This window comes from Prinia subflava, chromosome Z (genome assembly GCF_021018805.1).
Source record: "Prinia subflava isolate CZ2003 ecotype Zambia chromosome Z, Cam_Psub_1.2, whole genome shotgun sequence".
In the NCBI taxonomy this organism is placed as follows: domain Eukaryota; kingdom Metazoa; phylum Chordata; class Aves; order Passeriformes; family Cisticolidae; genus Prinia; species Prinia subflava.
This window is the reverse complement of record NC_086283.1, coordinates 27,955,067-27,974,650: the sequence shown is the minus strand read 5'-3', so window position 1 is coordinate 27,974,650 and position 19,584 is coordinate 27,955,067. Positions and strand designations below refer to the sequence as shown.

Below are 19,584 nucleotides of genomic sequence, written 5' to 3'. Positions count from 1 at the left end.
GAGCAAATGAGCCTCACTCACAGTTACTGTCCTGCTAGATGTGACTTCTAGAAACATGTTGTTTTGAAATATTTCAACTAAGCTAAGATTCAGGGAACAAAGTTCAAGAAAAAATAAGTTTACATGCCAAGATATTAAGATTTTTTTTGTGTGTGGTAGGCAGGCATGTATATGTACACAATCCTAGGCTGGGTCAGTTTGGAAGGGGCCACAATGGCTCATGTGGTGCCACCTCCCTGCTCCAGCAGGGCCAAACTGCTCCACATGGGATTTTGTGTCCAGAGGGTTCTAGAATATCACCAAGGAGGAGACTCCACAGCCTCTCTGGTCTCTGTTCAGGACTGGGCTCTGCCCAGGGCAGAAGTTGTGCCCCTGTGCAGGAGGAATTGCTGGGTTCAGTCCCTGCCCGTGGCTCTGGAGCCATTGCTGGGTCCTGGAGCAGAGCCCGGGCCCTGCTCTGCCCCTCCCTGCACACAGGGACACCCAGGGCTGAGGGCCCCTCTCAGCTGGGAATCCTCTCCAGGCTGAACAGCCCCAGCTCCCTCAGCCTTTCTGGACAGGGAGATGCTCCAGGCCCTGAATCACCTCTGTCCCCCTCCACTGGACCCTGCTCCAGGAGATCCGTGTCCCTCGTGTCCCGAGGATGTGGACAGTGCACTCCAGATATGCCCTCACAGGCATAGGGACAGAGGGGCAGGATCCCCTCTCTGATCTGCTGCCAATGCTTTTCCCAACATCCCCTGAAATCCCATTGACCTTCCTTGCTCCCAGGACACTCTGCTGATCAGGGTCAGCTCACTGCCCACCAGAACCCCCAGATCTTTCCTCTCAGAGCCACTCCAGCAGGTCCCCTCCAGCCTGTGCTGGCACCTGGAGTTGTTCCTGCCCAGGTGCAAGATCTGCTTTTCCCTTTTAAGTTTGAGATATTTATTTCCTCCCTATTTCTCCAACCTGTCAACGCCTCTTTGAAGGATTTCAAATCCCTTCAGGGGTTTTGGCCTCTAATCCCAGCTATGTGTGGTTAGTGAACTGCTGAGGACCCCTCACTGACCAGTGAACTGCACTGACCACTCAACCAATCTTTGAGGAATGAGTTAAACAATTCTTTGCCCGAACATTGAACCTTGGTGGGGGACACCACCAGTGGCACATCTCTAACTAGACCCCATGACACAGCTCCAACCCTCTGGACTTGCTGCTCACCCAATCCAGGTTCATATCTCCTCAGTTTCCATGGCCCCAGAGCAGTACAGGCTGTTAGAAGCACAGAAGGTCACCAGCACCATGAGAATTGCCACAGACTACAAGAGCTGAAGTCAACTCAGCCTCCTTGACCTCCCCTGCAAAAGGTGACCTGTGTTTGTCATCTCAAAGACCTTCCAATTTAAGACACACATGAATTCTGTGAACGGAAAAATGTTAGCTTGCTTTTTACTCTTGCGCTCTTAGAACATTCTTATTCCATGAATGATTGAGATAAAAAGACATTGTCCAAGCATTGGCTGTCTCAATGAGACTTTTCAAAGATCGTCTATCACAAAACCAAGCAATGTTTAATTTTTTTTACCCTAATTATTGCCTGCAAATTTTTGTAGAAGGAAAAAGTATTTTGAGGAAAAACATACAGATAAATATGGAAAATCTCGGTGAGGGGTAACTTTTAATGTTTCTATATCAACTTTTTTATTTATTTTTGAGTACTAAATTCAAAAGATAATAAAAAAAAAATTACATGAGTGTGGTTTTTGGGATCCAACAAATTACCAAATTTTTAGGGTTGAGGAGATAATAATTTGAGTCAACTTTCTCTATTCTGTAATAGTGTCTGTGGGCTAAGAAATCATTTGAGTGGTGCAGTCTTTTCATCAATCACATCAATCATCTTCCCCCTTTGTGCTTCACTGCCTCTTCACTCTGCTTGTGTCCACCCCAAACCTTGGCCTCTCTCCCCACACAACCAGTGTCTCAGCAACTAACAGATTATCCTCAAAGATTGATTAGGATTACCTTAACCATGCAGAAAGGGGATAAAGATACATATTTTAATACAGGTTGGGCACCATTTGATAGCACTACTGTCACTAAATAAGTTTATTTTGGTGGAGGGACTAAGCTTTAATTTCCCCACCTGTTAAAATAAGCTGGGAATGTGCGATGGGGTCTCACAGCAGGGATCTCACAGGGCCAGGGAAGTCTGATCTGCTATCAGTCCTCAGATTTCAGACAGTTAACACTCCTCTAGTCAATACATTAGATGTCTTTTCAAACCTTAAGATTCTATTATTCCATGACTTCTTGGTCTGGGAACATGCATAGGACCTAGACAAAGCCCACTGAAGCCAGAATGGGAATTTTTCCCTGTTGTCCTTTCCAGGCTTGAGAGAAGATCATAATTTTCTTTGGAGATTTTACCAGAGTGGATTTGCCAAAATGCCATAAAAACAGATGGAAAAGCGTGTGAGAGAAAGTACCTCTCAATATGTGAAATCATTTCACAACCAGAAATTTCCCTGAGCGTATGTTCATGGTGATTTTAATATTACACCTTTTTGAATTCCCTTCTTTTCCCTAAGGAATATGGTTTTCATGTAGGATGAAAAGAAAAGTATGTGGTTTTGACCTGAGTCTGACATCACATCATCTAGATCTACAAGCTGCTGATCAAAGCTATTTTACAAGGGGAAATACATGTAGGTGTTTTCACTGGCATTTTTATTTACATATTCTTAGGCTGATTCTTCAGAATGTCTTCTAGACATTGTGGTGAAGTTCTTTCTGAAAGCCATCAATACTCCAAAGGCAGGAAGAGTTTCCACAAGCTCAAAGCATATGAAGAAACTAACAATTGCAATAAATGACCTTGGTGTTTCTTAGGTAACATTCCATTTCAGATAGTTAATGCTCATTCAATCAATACTTTGCAAATAAGATGGTATTTTGTAGGGTTACAAACCTCTGAACAATGTGAGATTGATTATGGGCCCCTTCTTGAGATAACAGTCTAAACATGCCAGTGTTTGAATAATTCATATAATCCTGTTAATGACATTCATAACAACTACCTTTGGGACTAAAATAATGGCTTAATAATGAGAAGGAACAGACTAAGCAAGTTTTTAGTCTGTCTAATTATGTAAACTCTCTGAGGCATAAATTGAAAGTTCTCAACAAAAGCCAGATGAAGTAGGTGCTTTTTGATAATTCTCATAACATATGTTCCTCCACATTAGCATTACATGGGCCAAACAATTCTTGTATTTATATTTTCCATACAAGTAGGGTCTAACCTATATTCTGACCTCTTCACAGAGAGGCAAATTAAATTAGTGGTCCAATTTGTATCTCTGATTCTGCATGCCTAATTTAAAGCAGATACGTGAATATGTCTCATTGAGGATGGCAAAGGTGATGAGCTGTTTTTAGAGGGTTGGCTGAGGCTGAGGTGCAGGTGAGTACAGGGAAGTCCTGAGAGGTGTTTTTGCCTACCCTGAAGTGTGATAGACTGGAAACAGCAGGAGGATGAGCTTGCAGAGGATTTAATAGCAAAGTTATGGGAGTGTTTTTCTGGATCTGCATCCGCATAAGTGAAACAAAATGGGCTGGAATCAGAAACAACCTGAACGTTTAATTGATCTGTCCTCAAGGTTCAATCCCACAATCACGCTGGGAGTTACTATTTTCAAAGCAACCTGAAACAAACGTTTGTTCCCCTGGCCTATTACAAGACAACAATTTACACTATCATATGAGTATTTTACAATACAACAGGTTTTTCTCCATGGAGCAGACCCCCTTCCAGCATGTCAGCAACAGCTGCTGTGCTGCCGTGGATAAATCACTGCATATCCTCACTGTGTGCTGCTTAAAACGCACATCACTGCCACTGTGCTGACTGCATTAATGTCCCAAACTAAATCCGGGGAGCTCTGCTGACAGGGCTGATTAGGAGAGTATCAAAAAGCCACAGACAGGCAAGACAGATGAGCACCTTGTGTGCAGGTGCCAGTGAGGCTTTGCAGTGGGGAAGTTAATAGTGACTGACCCATGCCCTTCCTGCTCTCATCACCAGTCCAGCTCTGCAGCTGGTGTGGCACCAGGGTGAAACAGCAGTTTGTCCTGTTCAGATTGGAGAAAACAATCTTGGTGGCTGAAAAGGAAGTACAGAAGGGAGCTTGCAGACTCTCTGTCTTTCCCAGTATTGAGGGAATTGTGTCAGGTTGTTCATTTCCCAGGTTTATTAAAAAATATTTCCATTTACAAGTGTCCCTATTTTTCATCAGAAAATGTTTCTCTGGGTGCTTTGTATCTAGCTTTGTCAGAATTATGGCTTAAAAAAAAATAGAAGAGACAAAAAATTAAATTCCAATCCATGAAAACCTGATGAGATCAGCAGGGAAGGGTTGTTGTAATAAATCTTTTAATGCCAGTATAACCTTGATCTCTTATTCAGCCCCATTTTTATATGAATAATGGTGAGTAGCATTAAAGATATATTTACTTTGTGCTAGAAAAGATGAAGAATTATTTATGATAATACTATTCCATCTCATAACTGAAATAGGTAAACACCTTTGTTCTCCATAAAGTGTGTTTCTGTTTATGAACCTAAAACTACATTTAAAGTGTCAAAGACCCAAGGTTTCATGTAGGCTTTAATTTAGCATTTCTGGAAAGCTTGCTCTGGAGGAACACTTCAGACAAGGCAGTTCTGCAGGAAATGTTAGTGGCATTATTGCTAACAGTGAGATAGCATATGAAGGGGATATGGTTATGAATTCTGTCCAGGAGCATCACATAGGGATTTTCCTAAAGTGACTCTGTCTTCTCATCCCTCTCCTCCTCTCCCCACCTGGAATAATGTAGATAAGACAGATGCAATTGGGTGATTTTTTATCTTTTTTCGCCCAGTTTATAGCTTCTGAAAACTGAATATGCTAACATTTGATCATAAATTGTAAGAGGAAGATGAACACCTTCCATTGGAGCTGTCCCAGTCCATGCTTTTCTGTTACATTCACACATTACGATTCTGAATTTAATCTTTCTTTTTCTTATGGTTCTAAGGTTTTTAAACCATGCTGAGAAGCTACTGATGGCCTTTGTTTTGTGGTGCCCTTTGGCCTTGTTTATGAAAAACAAGCTCCTGCACTAACTCACAGCTAGCAGTAGAGCTGCACTACACAACGCAGACTTGAAGGACTGGTTCTGAATTGCCTCTGGAAATGGTGTGTTGTACAATCAACAGGAACTCATAAAATTACCTTGTCCATTTTACCACTCTCTCTCGGAGAAAAAGTCTTCCTTCTTATTTTTTTCCTTTCCAATATAGATTTTTTCCAAGTTCCAGTAAAATCTAGACTGGGTATGTCTTCATTGGTGTAGACAACAATTTAGCATCCCCAAACAGATTTGAGTGAGTCACTGGAGTCAAAAGCATTAGTGCAAATTGTTTAATAGCTAATCGCTTTTAGAAGATCAGTGCTGAGAGCAGTGAACACAGCACACTGGTCACCTCTTCCCCTCCTGTGGAGAAAGACCATGACTCTGTAACCTGCTGTGATCATCAGAGTGCTCTGTGTAATCATGGAGTTGGGAGGACTTTGGTGGTCAAAACAAATAAGATTAGAAGGAATTTCAGGGACTTCTTAAACTAAAGGGGTTGATTTTATTCCCCAGCTCTCTGGCATACATTCTAGAGGGTATCTGCCTCAAGTGATTGTATTTGACTTGTTTTGGCTACATGGATGTATTCAATGTGCAATTGTGTACGCAACAGAGGACCTGAGGTGGTGATTTTTGTCACAGTCCCTTAACTCACATAAACTGAGCTGACTCCATGCCTGTGCTCTCCTTGTGCTTTCGTCAACTCCAGCACAGTGACTTTGCACTGTCCAGCCTGTGTCTGGCATAATCCAGTTCTTGTAGAGTCAGATTTAAATACACTGGTATCCGACTACTGGTTTCATTTTATACAGTTTTACCTGAGCAACTGAGAGTTCATTACTCATTCCAGTCCCAGAACTCCTCCTCATTGACACACAAAGGCCATCAGAGCAGATTCCATAGCCTGCAGGTGTCAAACAGAACCTTATCCAAGTTTCATGGACTTCTTCATGCCATAAGGTTTTAGGGCACTGGGTGTTCTCAGATTGCAGCCAAATCCCCGGCATATCATGGGTGAGCCAAGTCCCTTGGAAGTCACTGGATACAGGATACCCCTCTGAGCTGGTGCTGAACACAGGCCTTTGAGCAGAGGTTGAGTGTCAAGTCTGAATCCATAGCTCTTAGATTTAAAAGGTAAATTTTAAAATGATAAAACTGATCCATTTTCTTTTTCTCTTTTTCTCTTTTTCTCCTTTTCTCTTTTTCTCTTTTTCTCTTTCTCTTTTCCTCTTCTTTCTTTCTTTCATTCTTTCGTTCTTTCTCTCTCTCTCTCTCTCTCACTCTCTCTCTGTAAGTAGATTCCTTAAACATCTATGCTCATATCTTCTTCTTACAAGACCTTTACTATGCCTTATTACATAAATTACTGAGGTTAAAGCTCTCAAAACACTATTGATCTTCTTTTGTCCTTGATTTTTTCCAATTCATCTAGGTAATGATAAGGAATTCTTAATAACTGAATCTATTACCTTTTTTAAAAAGATATGCTATTCTTTTGTTCCTATCCTGGTGACTTTCACCTCTTTGCTTTAAAACATCATCTCCCATGTAACTAAAATATGTAATTTTCTGTCCTGGATCTGAATCCCCAAAGCAGAGCTTACTGAGCTGTTTTTCCCTCACAATTGTCACACAAAAACATGTATGAAAAATCTTTTAGTGTTACAGGATGTAGTTCACATTTCTTCACTTCTTCTTACTGAAGTAGACTAAATAAGAAAGATTTCAGCACCTCCTTCATTACAGCCACTGCTAAAGTTGTAGTACTTTCAATTTTTGCTGAGGTTGAACTTGGAAAATTTAAAACACATAAAAGAACCCAAAGATATAAAGGGAAAATTAATTCCTGATGTATCCATATTCACTGAAAAGCATGACATTAGCCCAGAGGGGATTTCTGTATAAGCAAGCCATGGGAATTTGAAAGCTTTTTGGTTTTCCCACTTCATTGGGATTTTTCTGCAAACCTTGACAAGATGCATAGACCTTGCAAAACAAGGCAGCCTGGTTTTATTTCTTGTGTTGTATCAAATTCAATATTGCCTAAAAATAAAGCTCAGTTTGTGACTCAGAGGATGGATACTGATCAAGAAATCCTCTAAAATAAGAGATTCTGCAAATGGGAACACGTCCTCCAGTGGTTATAGCCATGGTTTCATTACAAAAGATTCTTTGAGAGTAAACAGGGAAGCAAAATTCCCATAAATTCTCATCCAAAAACCCCTCCCAAAGAGTATTACTTAGAAAAAAATAATTGATAATTAAGCTGAAAAAATATTAGTTATCTGCATCACTGGATAGAACAAAATTTGTTTGGTGTTGTGTTACACCTTCCTCTTCTCATGCAGTGAAATGTGAAGATGCTACCAGCCAGCAAATAATCACTGTCTGTTTCTGTTTCCCTGTGCTTTCTAATTTTGTTTTGTAGATGGTATTCACTTCATTATTAGCAATTTTGTAAATACATGGAAAATTGATTTACTTGCCTGTTAATTAATATTCTGAAATTCCACATAGAGAATGAACTACTCATATGAGACTTACATAAATCTTTAACTGGATAGTATTCAATGTTAGCTACATTTTTAATGTAGTTATGGGACTAACAGTAGTCTCTGGAGCTGTCCTTCTACAAATATAACATATTTATTTTATTTTGTTTTCCCCTTTGGGGAACCAAGAACTGGGGAAGTTTTCCAAGGCTGAAAGAAGTCATAAATCCCTTCTAATTTATACCTGTCTGAATTCCTGTTGTGAGTCCATTCTCCCCACTTGCAGGAGGAATTGCAAATATTCCTAAGCTTTCCTGGTATATGGGGGATCCTGTAAAAAAGATACTGTTAAAAAATATGTTTTTATAGGAGGCTTACCCTTTCTCAATAGTCTAAACCTCCAAAACACACATTGTTAATCCAAAAGTGCGTGAGTGTTTAATGATTTCTTATAGGGAGATCCATAGTAAAACTACACCAAAAGCCAACTGTTCCAGAAAAGTAGCAGAGAAATACTAGACTCACAAAAAAAAAAAAAAAATTCCAGAAGGAACACAAAATTCTATAGTCTGGACAAAGAAACCAGAGGTTTCCTATTGTGCACAGACAGAGAGCTTGAACACCGAAGTCTGATCATCTTGCATCCGTCACAGAGGTTAGATTTTATTACCAAGGGGGAGAAAGTCCTAAGGCCACAATGAAAAAAATAAAGCAATTAAGGTTTTGGACAGAAGATCTGCCTCTGAATCCTCACACATCTGTGCTGGGGCTGCAGCTCCAAACAGTAGGGACCTCACTGGGTCAGCTCCAGCGACTGGGGAGCAAAGATAAAACTCATCTTGAGGAGATAAGTGCTAATGTAGTGTAATGTATTATTTACCCTGTCCCAGTTGTTTGCTCTCTAGTGTTTCCACTCATCTCTTTGCACTGCACATCTGCCTGCACCTTTACAGAGCTCTCATGGTGTGACAGCTCTTTTCTGATCTTCATTTGGTATAAAAGTCACAGATTTCAGCTGAGAGGGTGGGAGTGCAGCTGCCACAGACTGAGTCATGATTGACTTCGTCCCAGAGACGAGTCTGACACTGTTCAGTCTGAATATCACTCTCTGAGTTGTCAGAGTTCCCATGCCACAAGTGAGTAAAGGAGGCAGAATTAAAGCTGCCGGAGGAATGTCGAATTTCTTCACTCTGAAAAAAATCTTAATTTTGTACTTTCAAGTGTTTTGTTCACTCAGACAAGCAGACGGGGCATGTTCATATCCACTGATTGATATTTTGCTATTGACTGCTTTAGGATTAGCATTTCAGCCTTGATCTCTAAGTATATGAATTTTCAGTGAGAGTCAAGAAAAAGTCTAATTTCTTTGCTGTCAGAACTTCCATGTAATTTTAGTTTTATGCAGAAGTTTTACTTGATGCTAACTTAGGACCTTTTGTATGGTATTGCAAACTGGCTTCTAACAAAACAAAAGGTGTAGCTTTTGGTCAATTATCAGCCTGTTTCATTTCACTTTCAGGCAGGAAATATGTAGGAGTAACCCTATACACCAAAATTGGGCAATATCCCAAAAATATTCTGTATATCCATAATATATGTATGTATGTGTACACACATACAGGAAATAATTATAGTTCAAGCTTTTCGTTCAATTTTTTTACTCATTTGCTTTATACATTTACACATGAAATTCATGAAAGATCAAAAGGATTAATGCAAGTATAAAAACAACCATTTAAATGCTACAGCTGTGTTTTTTTCTGACATTAAAAAAAGAGAAAAGGAATTAAAGGAATCAAGGATTGTGTCCCTGAGATTATCAGTGTGCTGTTATTTCAGATAAACCTGCAGAAGAAGATGCGAGTCACTGGAGTTATAACCCAAGGTGCCAAGAGGATTGGAAGTCCAGAATATGTGAAATCTTATAAAATTGCTTACAGTAATAATGGGAAGTCATGGACAATGTACAAAGTAAAAGGCACAAAGGAAGACATGGTAAGATTAAGTCATCTGTATCTGAATGCATCTCATGGTTTAGCTGCCTTCAGAAGTATGAGATGTCTCTGGTATTTAAGCCTAATTGCCTGGCAGTATGATAGAGGTTTCACTGTTATCATTTTTCTCTGAGAAAAAAAAAAATCAACAAATTTGCATTTTCTCTCTGCTAAGAATTCCTTATACTTTAACTGATGGTTGCATAAACGCTACTCCCCCAAGCTAGAATAATCCTGTTTATTACACTTAACTAATTTTCATATTAATTAGTTTACCAGTAATTACTCATTGCTCTGTTTTCAATTTAGTTTTATTGCACTGGCAGATTAGTGTTAACCCTTAGAAACACAGAGCCCATTCATCAATGCTAATCTCTGTGCTGCACAAACAGTATCATCCAGCCATGTGTGTGTGTTTACAGTTTATAGTTACCACTTATTTTTGATGGAGCTGTGCACACAGAGCAGAAAAAAAACACGTTTACTGTGTAAGTTTGGAAGACACTCAGGCACTGCACAGCATTAAATGTAGTTTCTCTATTAGGAAATTAAAATGCTGTGTCAAGAGATGCATGATGAGGAGGGGAAACACAGCACAGGGATATCTGGTTAGAGTGAGGAGTGAATAGAAAAATGCCGATGGGTTTAATTCATCCCTCCTGTGATCAATAGGAGGGTTACAGTGCACTTCAGTGGGAGCTGGATCAGGTTCTTGAACCAGAGGGGAAAAAGATAAGTGTCAATCAGCGCAAATAATTGCAGGCTAAATTGAACTGAGACTATTTTGTACATTAGTCACGAAAAGAAGGCATAATTTATTTGCATTAGGAGCTTCAGTTTCTGGGAGTGACAAGACAGAGTCCTTGGTTCAGCACAGGTGGCAAACCCATCACAATGCGACACCAAGGCAGGACATTCTGCTGGGAAAACTTGTGTTGGGCAGTGAAAGAGCTAAAACAGCCACAATTTGGGGAAAACCTTGCACAGACAGGATAATGCGGGTGCTTTTGAGACATGGGAACTCACTGGTACTCCAGGGATCTCCTGACACTTTTTTTTGTGCAAACACTTCTTCCCTGTAGGTGTTCCGTGGGAATGTGGACAACAACACCCCATACGCCAACTCCTTCACGCCACCCATCAAGGCTCAGTACATCCGGCTGTACCCCCAGGTGTGCAGGAGGCACTGCACCCTCAGGATGGAGCTGCTGGGCTGCGAGCTCACAGGTGGGATCTCCACAGCCTTCCCCCCACCCTGCCACTCCTGACAGTGCTTCTTTTGTCCCCCTGCTAGATGCACCTGGCCAGCCTGTGTTCATCCAATCACTTTCATCCTTTTTATCTAAGTTAAAAAATCAGCAACACTTGGCTCAGCCAAGTAGCAATGGTCACGTGCAGTGGGACAGGGATCGTAGTAAGGCTGTGTGGTATTAATCCAGTAACACTTTATAATTTTTTTCTGTGTGGGTTAATCTCCAATTGGTCAACCTAAAAAAGGTCATTTAGCATTTTTAACATGTGTTGATGACTATGTGGACTTGTAATGTACCACCCTGAGCAGACTACAAGGTGAGGAGCCTAACCCAAGGTCTGAAAATGGTTCCTGAGCCCTAGAGCTGGCTATGTCCTGCTGTGGACCCAATTGCAGCAACAATCACACCTGATTTGGGTAATTCCTCCTGGCTGTGGGGTGACACCACCCCTGTGCTGTGTGACATCCTCAGAGGGATGAACCTGCTTCCCCTGCTATCAAGGACCAGTCCAATAAGATACAATTTGGTTGGGCTACTTTAACCAAGATTTCAGTTTGGATTTGTCTTCTGGGTTTAGCAGAAGCAGGGCTAACGTCTCGTAGCTAAGACTAAATGAACAAGCGGACCCAATATAAACCTTCCTCAGATTCGTATTAAAGTTCTCAAATGTAAAATCTGACCTCTAGCCACCTTCTGCAAGAACTGTGTTCCCTTACAAATTCAGAAAAGCATGTAATTTTTTTTCCTTTCCCAAGAGATAAAATTTTACTGGCAGGAGTACTCCACTGATTCATTTAGGAGTGATTTTTATGTGGCTGCCTGTTTACTCTACAAACAATAGTCATCCAGTTCACAAGTGATACATCAAGCCAGCTGGAGTTAAACAATTCTCAGTCAAAACCAGATTCAGAAATGAAAAGTTAATGCATTAATCTTGGTGTAGTCCTTTTCCAATATAGATAGGTTTAAGAGTAAATAGAAAATCCTCCCTGACTGCTTTGTTCTATTTGATTTTTTTTTTTTTTTTTTTTTTTTTTTTTTTTTTTTTTTTTTTTTTTTTTCCTTCCACTTCTGGAACCACAATGTAGGGTAAGTCCTTGCTAGAATTACTAGGAATTGTTTTGCTCAAAGAACTGTGAAAGCTAGTGAAGTGAATTAATTTCAGTGGTCTCCTAACTGTGTCAAGGTCATCATTTCTTAAAAGTGTGGACAGCTGAAGCTCAGCAGAGCAATTTCGACCTTACTGAAAGAAAGGAGTAATTGTAGAGACTAATTCACTCTTAATTCCAGGTGGTCTGCCTTGGGTGGAAAAACATTTTGAGGGGTTTGCCTTCTCTAACATGCCCTGGCGAGAGAGAAGAGAGTGATAAACAGAGCGAGACTTGCAGCATTGGATCATCATAAAAGCTAGCTCCTTCTTAGGACAAACTTCAGCAAAATGTTCAGTGCAATCTTCTTTAGTCTCATGAATAGCTTTACTTGCCAAGACCCACAGTCATGTCTTATTGAAAACCAGGATCAATGCTAGTGGAGCCAACCATCAATAAATTAGGCATTAATTTTCATGGCCCTGTGTTCCTGCCTTACTTGTGTTTTGCACATCTCTGTGTCCTGCCCTGCCTTTCCTTCACAGTGTATTGATGAGAGAGTAGAAGCAGATCACAGCTACTGCTTATTAGAATTTCTTTATTCATTAAGCAGTTATTAATAGCAGCATCAAGCTGTTGTTTTTAACAGCAGATCGGTGTTCACACAACAGTGTCACTTACTCGTGGAATTCACTTTTGCATTAAGCATCTGCCTTCCTGCAGGTAGCCCCTGCAATGTGCTGCTCTCAGTCATGTTTGTTGGTTTCTGTGCGCAAATTCAGCCAGCTTTTGGTGTTTGGGGTTTCTCAGTTCCTGCAGAGGGCCTCAGAACCTAAACATCCCTGTGAGACTCACTCAGAGAAAGCTCTGGAGTGTGTAATTTTCATCTCCTTCAGGCATGTTGTTCTCTGGTAACAATTTCTTTATCCTAGCAGTCTGTGTAGGCACCATTCATACAAAACTGACACACAGGGGGACTTTATCATACCTGCAGTTAAAGATAGATTCCCCTTTCCTCATTTGTCCTCAGCAATGTGCAAGCTGGAAAAGATTTCTATATTTGTTATTTATAGGCCAGGTTGGATGGGGATTTAAAGCATCAAGGTTTAATGAAAGTGTCCCTGCCCAAGGCAAAGGAGTTGGAATTAGATTTGTGACTAGATAATCTTTAAGGATCCTCTCAACCCAAACCATTCTATGATTCATAAAGATGAAGAATTTTTTTTAAATCTCTCAATTTTTAGAAACAAAAAAATACCACATGAATTATAATGAATCAAAACAAAATCACCTTTGCCCTCAAATAAATTGGCATATGTTGCTTTTGCCAATACTACACAGATCTTTGTCCAAGACAAGATTCATGCAGACTGTTCCATGTAGATCCACTTGTGGGTTTGCCTTTGCTACACTGGATACTGAATATTTCCTTTGAGGGTTTGAGCTTTCTCAAAAGAAGAGGTAGATGAGGGGCATGTTATAGGATGCAGCTGAAGAATAAAAGATTCTGCCCTCTGAAGAGTCATCAGAGAAGAACCTTTGTGTTGATCCTTCCAGTTTTCAGGTGCTAATTGCCACTCTTTCTTGTTATTTCCCCATTCCTGTTTCATCGATGTAGACCAAATAAGGCCTGCAAATTATACTTAGTTATGTTTAAACATACAGAGGTATCAGGTATCATTTATCACAGATGGAGGTATCCAAAGCATCTCAAACCTTCTAGACTAAGATGCTCCACTGGATGTAGCTGTGTGTCTGCATCGGCTATCTCTTACTTTAGCAGATTTTTTAAAAGAAAATGGAAATTGGATCCTTTCACATGGACATTGAAAAGCAAACTTAAAGGTGCAGGGCAGTGAAGAGGAGATGTTTCAGGAAGACATAAGCATTGTTATAAACACACACCTGTGAGGATTGAGACAAAGTGCTGGTTTGATGATCCTGTTCTTTGTGCTGTAGGTTATGGCTCAGTCATCCAAACAGCCACTATCTTCTGTGGCAGAGGCTGGGAAGCTGCTGCTCTGTGACACAGCACCAAAATCTCCTGACACCTGTGTGCATCACGTTTGCCTCTTCAGATTCTCACTGTTCTTCTCACTTTCTCCAGTTACCTTTAACAACACTCTTCCCACCCCTTTGGGGCCAGGAAGAAGGCATGCGAGTGCAAAATCCCATTAATTCATGCACGCATGCACAGGCACACAGGCAGGCACAGCTGTTGTTTCATAAATCAATAATAATACTCAGAAAAGATAGAACTGGTTTTGATGGATTGGGCCAGCACTGAATCACAGCTTTGACAATCCATGGTTTTGTGTCAGGAGCCTCCTTCAGATTCCTTGCATGAACCATTCTTGCTGACAGTCCTTGTGATACAGGAGTGATATTTCAGAATTTAATAGTAAGAAAAGTCCTTTTCGAAAGCAGCAGATTAGTTTCTCTTATTTCTACTATCAACTGCTCCCTCCCACTCCCAGGAAAATTATTTTGTTGTGTTTTAAATGAGTCCATTCTACAGACAAGGCTGTGGCATTTCCATTTGTGCACTGAGAATCAGTTATGAAAGACTGGGGTTTTTTTCAGAAGTTAAACTCTGTTTTCTCTTGGCTTTTCATTTATTTGTTTGGGTTTTTTTAATTTAACATGAAGCATGCCAATATTCAAATTTTAAATACAGAAGATACTGCATTAAAGATCATGTTATTAATATTACATCTACACATATACAGGTTTTTGACTGCTGGGACAGGAAGGAAATGAAAAAACAGCTTCTTTTTTTATGTTCCCATCTCCATCTTTTCTGTCTTTCAATTTACCTCAACTGTCAAACTTCACTCCATCCCCCTAGCCATACATTCACCTTTCCTCTCCCCTTAGTAGTCTTCTCTCTCTCAGCCATTTGCCTTTCTAGTTCTGGGTTTTGGTTTTCTTGTTTGTTTGGTTTTTGTTGTTGTTGCTGAGGGGTTTTTTGGGGGGTGGGGTTTTTTGGGTTATTTTTGTTTAAATCTTAAAACCATGCAGCTTGTCTGCCTACTTTGGTTTCCAGTCCTGTTGTTTCAGTGCTGCCTCAGCTTGTTTCTTCCTTCTTCTCCATCCAAACCTTCCACATTCCCAGCACACAATAGTAAGGCAGAGGAAGACAGAGCCACTTATCAATTTTTATTTTTATCTTTTTTTCATGCAGAACAGAGAAGGGAGAAGCCTAAGATCTATCTTTTCTACAGTCAAAACAACTCAATGGTGTGGGATGTCCACAAACAAATTAAGCCATTAACTATCGATTTCTCCTAAGTGATATCCTCCTACTGTTCTCACTCCTTTACAATTGTTTTTCTGTGGTCTCCCCCTCCTTCAGTGGGATTTTGGGCTTTCTGGATTTTTACTTAGATGTCAAGTAATTCAAAAGCATAAAAGAGCTCAGTGTTTTTTAACATTTTACTTCAGCAGTGGTTTTAAGAAAAGAATATTTTTTCAGTAAGCAAACACATGGTTGATGTGAGGTAGCATAAAAGCATGAGGAAAATCAAACTGAACAGGAGAAACAATATTTCCCTGCAGGACAGGAAAATAAAAATAAGATAAGCACAGACAAACGCCATCTTTTCATTTTGTTTCTCTTCATAAATTTATGCCAGGATAAGGCATGTTGAAATCTCTATCTTGATTTTGACTCACTCAAGCAATTCTTGAAACAAAGTGCCTTGAATTGACTGTTTTTCATTTATTTGTTTTCGAGTTCCTTCAACAGTAGTCTTGATTACATCTTTTTCTTCAGTTATTGCAGGTTTTCTCTGCTATAACAGAAAACCTAAACCCCTGTCAGGGATAAGCATGTAATGCCTGATCTTGCCCTGCTGTTCCAGGTTGCTCTGAGCCCCTGGGGATGAAATCAGGACACATCCAGGACTTCCAAATCACTGCCTCCAGCGTTTTCCGTACTCTCAACATGGACATGTTCGCCTGGGAGCCCAGGAAAGCCCGACTGGACAAGCAAGGCAAAGTTAATGCCTGGACCTCTGGCCACAATGACCAGTCACAGTGGTTGCAGGTAAATTTTCACATGGATTTTTCCAGATGTTTGTCTTCTTTGTGTTTCAGGCATGCAGGAAAGTTCTCAGGTTCAGTTTTATATTCAAATTCTTCTTTTTCTGAGTGTAACCATCCCAACTCTGCCACATGCTCTGAAAGCCCAACACATCTTTGTGTTTTTGTTATTGCAGCTGCAGGAAAATCTACTCAGGGTTGCCTCCACTAGCCTCAATTTTCCTTTGTTAATGAACAAAAATAGTAGCTGCATATCTGTTTCGCTGAATTTCCCTCATTTGTTGGGAGAGATGAGTTTATTTTCCTCCCTGCTGCCCTTCCTAAGCTCCCTGGAAAAGCATATTTACTTTCAGCTCTGTGCACCTTAGCAAATCCCGAGCATAGAAATTATCTTTGACTAATTGAGGCTGCCCAAAATTATCTTCTGACAGGACTCTGGAGCCACCAAGACTGATTCAGCACCTGAATTCATTATAAACCTGTGCACAGGGGTTGTTTTCAGCCCAGGAGTGATTTATACAACTCACTAATGTGAGGGATTTCAATAAATCACCAGTGTAGAAGCTTGTTTGACCAGCCACTGACACATTTACATTTTTTGAACTGTTAAAAATAGCAGTGTTTTCAGTCAGCTGCCACTTTGCAGCGCAGCTCTCAGTGGGAAGCCTCAATAGCACCAGACGTGGCTACTAACCCCCTGCAATCTCTTCGCATATAAATTATGACATATTAGCCTTTTTACCTGCAGTTGCTAAGCAAGTTAGGAATATGATTACTGTTTTGTTTGTTTGTTTGTTTGTTTTTTCCTCCCAAGTTTACCGACCTTCCATAAAAGAAAAGAGAAACTGCCCTATCCGTTTGACTTTGGAATAGCTGGAGATCCTGGAACCTCCTGAAATTTTTTTAGAGCAGCATGTTGGAAGAGCAGTTAGAAACTTCTGGAGAGGATGAACATTTCAGTGCTGCATTTTGTGGTGGAGAAACAAATTAAAATGTTTCTCTGCAGGAAAGAGTGATGGTTGCATCATATTTTAGCCCCATCAGTCAAACCAAGGGTGTACAGAAGATTCACAGAAATTTTCTGTTGTGTGTTCTTGCACCTGGATGACAATGTAATTAACTACAGATGGCATAGTTAAAACTTACATTTTCAAATTTTTCATGCTGTCATGAGTCTTTCTATATTTGAATTTACCTGAACCTGCAAATTTAATCTGACCAATTGTGCTGTCTTTGCAAGTCCTTGAATTATAAGTAATAATTGTCTGGTCAAAAAGAAAATTGTGAAGAAATACTCATCTTTTAGTTAGTTTGTCATGTGGCTATGTATTGAATTCAACAATTTCATGGGAATATGAGCAATCTACCTTTTCCTAAAAATCTCTATACATACTGATCCTTCAAAAAAGGATACTATTGTTTCATGTTTTGAAAAAAAGGAAAAAAGACACCAAAACTCAAAACTAAAAGGTATTAAATCCACTTGTTTTTTCATTGCTTAAGGCAGTCCTTAGCTTCTGCTACAGGCTGGTTATTCTGAATTCAGGCCATGACTTGAGACAGTCTCATATGCTTCAAGTGTAGATAATGATTCTGTAACAGAGACATGTCTATCATTTGAATTTATCTGTTCATTTTTGTTCTCCCTGCTGGTAGTTCTCTGTGGGTTTTTGTAGTTTTCCTTTTCCTTAAAATGCAGAGTGTTACACTGAAGCCTTATAACATGTTGACTGAAAGGTTTATCACCATGCTGCTGCTTTCAGAGTTTGGTCAAAACACATTTGTAAGGAAAAACATGTGAAAGCAAATATGTCTGTATGCCCCTCTCTTCTTCAGCCATCTGACAAAGAATTAGGCTCAGAGTGACTCTATGGCACCCTGAAATGGACTTAAATTTAGACATTTAGCCCAGATTTCTGGATTTTGCTGAAATAGATGGCTTACCAATATCGTATATACCATATCAACTTTCCATGCCTTTTGCATGTTCTCCACATGCCTTTTTTGCTTTATGTTTTCTAATTTTCATGAGAAAGCCTAAAAAACTGGGGGGAAAGCCTGCTTTTTCCCTTTAAGTTTTATTGTTGGGGTACATGGATGACTTGAAGGGGTCTGATCTGACTAAATATTATTATTGAGATATCCTTGCCTAAACACCATTGTTATCACCAGTTTAAAAGCTGGTGTGCTGACATCCGTCTCAGAGCACCTGTTGTGATAACATTTGCTGAGAGGTGATGTTTGAATCATGCATCAAACGCTACTTGCACTTTTGGATGAACTCTAGAGATAAAATCTCCTCTGTCAGGAGCTGGGACTGCTTTACTCAGGGTTTTTTTTTCAAAAGGGATAACTTTGAATTTCCTTCGTATTCTAAAATGCAGCCATTAACAATTAAGCTCTTTGTTTTAAAGTGTTTTGGATTGTTGCACCCATAATTTAGGAATATGAAGTATTTTGTGTCTCCAGACACAGAATGTGCATTTTTGGGGACAAAATACTCACCTTAATCATGCTGCAGTTGTTGAAAATCTCTGTGACTTAGACTCTACAAGCTCTAGATTTCACAAATGACATCTATTTACACCAAATACCACGATCAATGATAAAAAAAGTCTTTTCTTTATATGGAAAGAAAGTTAAATAGATGAGATTACTAAAATTGTATTTTTTTAGCTTTGTCATAAACTTGGACTGAATTCCTCACATGCTTCCTCAAAGATACCTTTGTCATTCCCTTGAAGAGGGTGTTGCAAAATTTTGGAGTGCTCAGGCTTCTTCTGGACACAATCCATGATTGCTCTTCCATTAGGTCACCCCACTTCCCATTTCTTCAGTTACTTGTCATTAAAGGATGTGATAGAAAACTCCATGCCTTATACCCAAAATGAGGCACTGAGGCTATAAAGATTATTGAAAAGAAGTGCAACCAATGTTCCAGATGCTTGGAGAATGCTCTTGTAAATAAATTTTTGCCTCTCCATATCTCATTTTCCTAGCTGAGAGTGTAACTGAAAAGAATTAACATTTTCCTCAAAATCCGTGCCCACTCTGCTACTGATTTTCTGCTGTTATAAATTGTGAAATCAAGGCTTAAACTCCCTTTTCCTTATTTACTGTTAGTTAAGTTCTGGCCTGTCATTTCATTTGATGTCTCCAAACACCTAGAGTTTTCTCTTCCCACTCAGTCATCCCTTCTGCATAAATTGTCCTAACTTTGCAACTATACAAGGGTATTGTCAGTATTTTATCTTAAAACTGATGATGTGTTGTTTTTTTTTTTGAAGGCAACAGCAATGTCAAGTTACAATATTTCTCCTGCTGATTGCAGCTAAGCACTATAAGAGAAAAAGCAGTTGGTGATAAACAGATTGTTGGAAGATTGGCAGAGCAACTGTTATACCTACATGTTTTAAAAATGTGATGAATGCCAGTGGTGTAATAGATCTGAGTTGTGTATTTCCTGCCAAACTAATCTCCAGTATTAGACAATATTACCAAATTTTTTTATCAACAGAGTTTGATTGTCTCAGGGCTGCAAATTATTCTT

General features: G+C 39.8%; 1 protein-coding gene across 3 annotated transcripts in view; it reads left to right on the top strand.

Moving 5' to 3' along the window:
* Positions 1-19,584, top strand: part of EDIL3 (EGF like repeats and discoidin domains 3) — a 231,626-nt gene that overhangs the window by 166,691 nt on the left and 45,351 nt on the right. For all 3 annotated transcript variants that reach the window (XM_063421632.1, XM_063421633.1, XM_063421631.1), the window contains 3 exons: positions 9,495-9,650; positions 10,732-10,876; positions 15,854-16,038. In XM_063421632.1, coding sequence (XP_063277702.1) covers positions 9,495-9,650; positions 10,732-10,876; positions 15,854-16,038 — 486 coding nt within the window. The remainder of the gene's footprint in view (positions 1-9,494; positions 9,651-10,731; positions 10,877-15,853; positions 16,039-19,584) is intronic.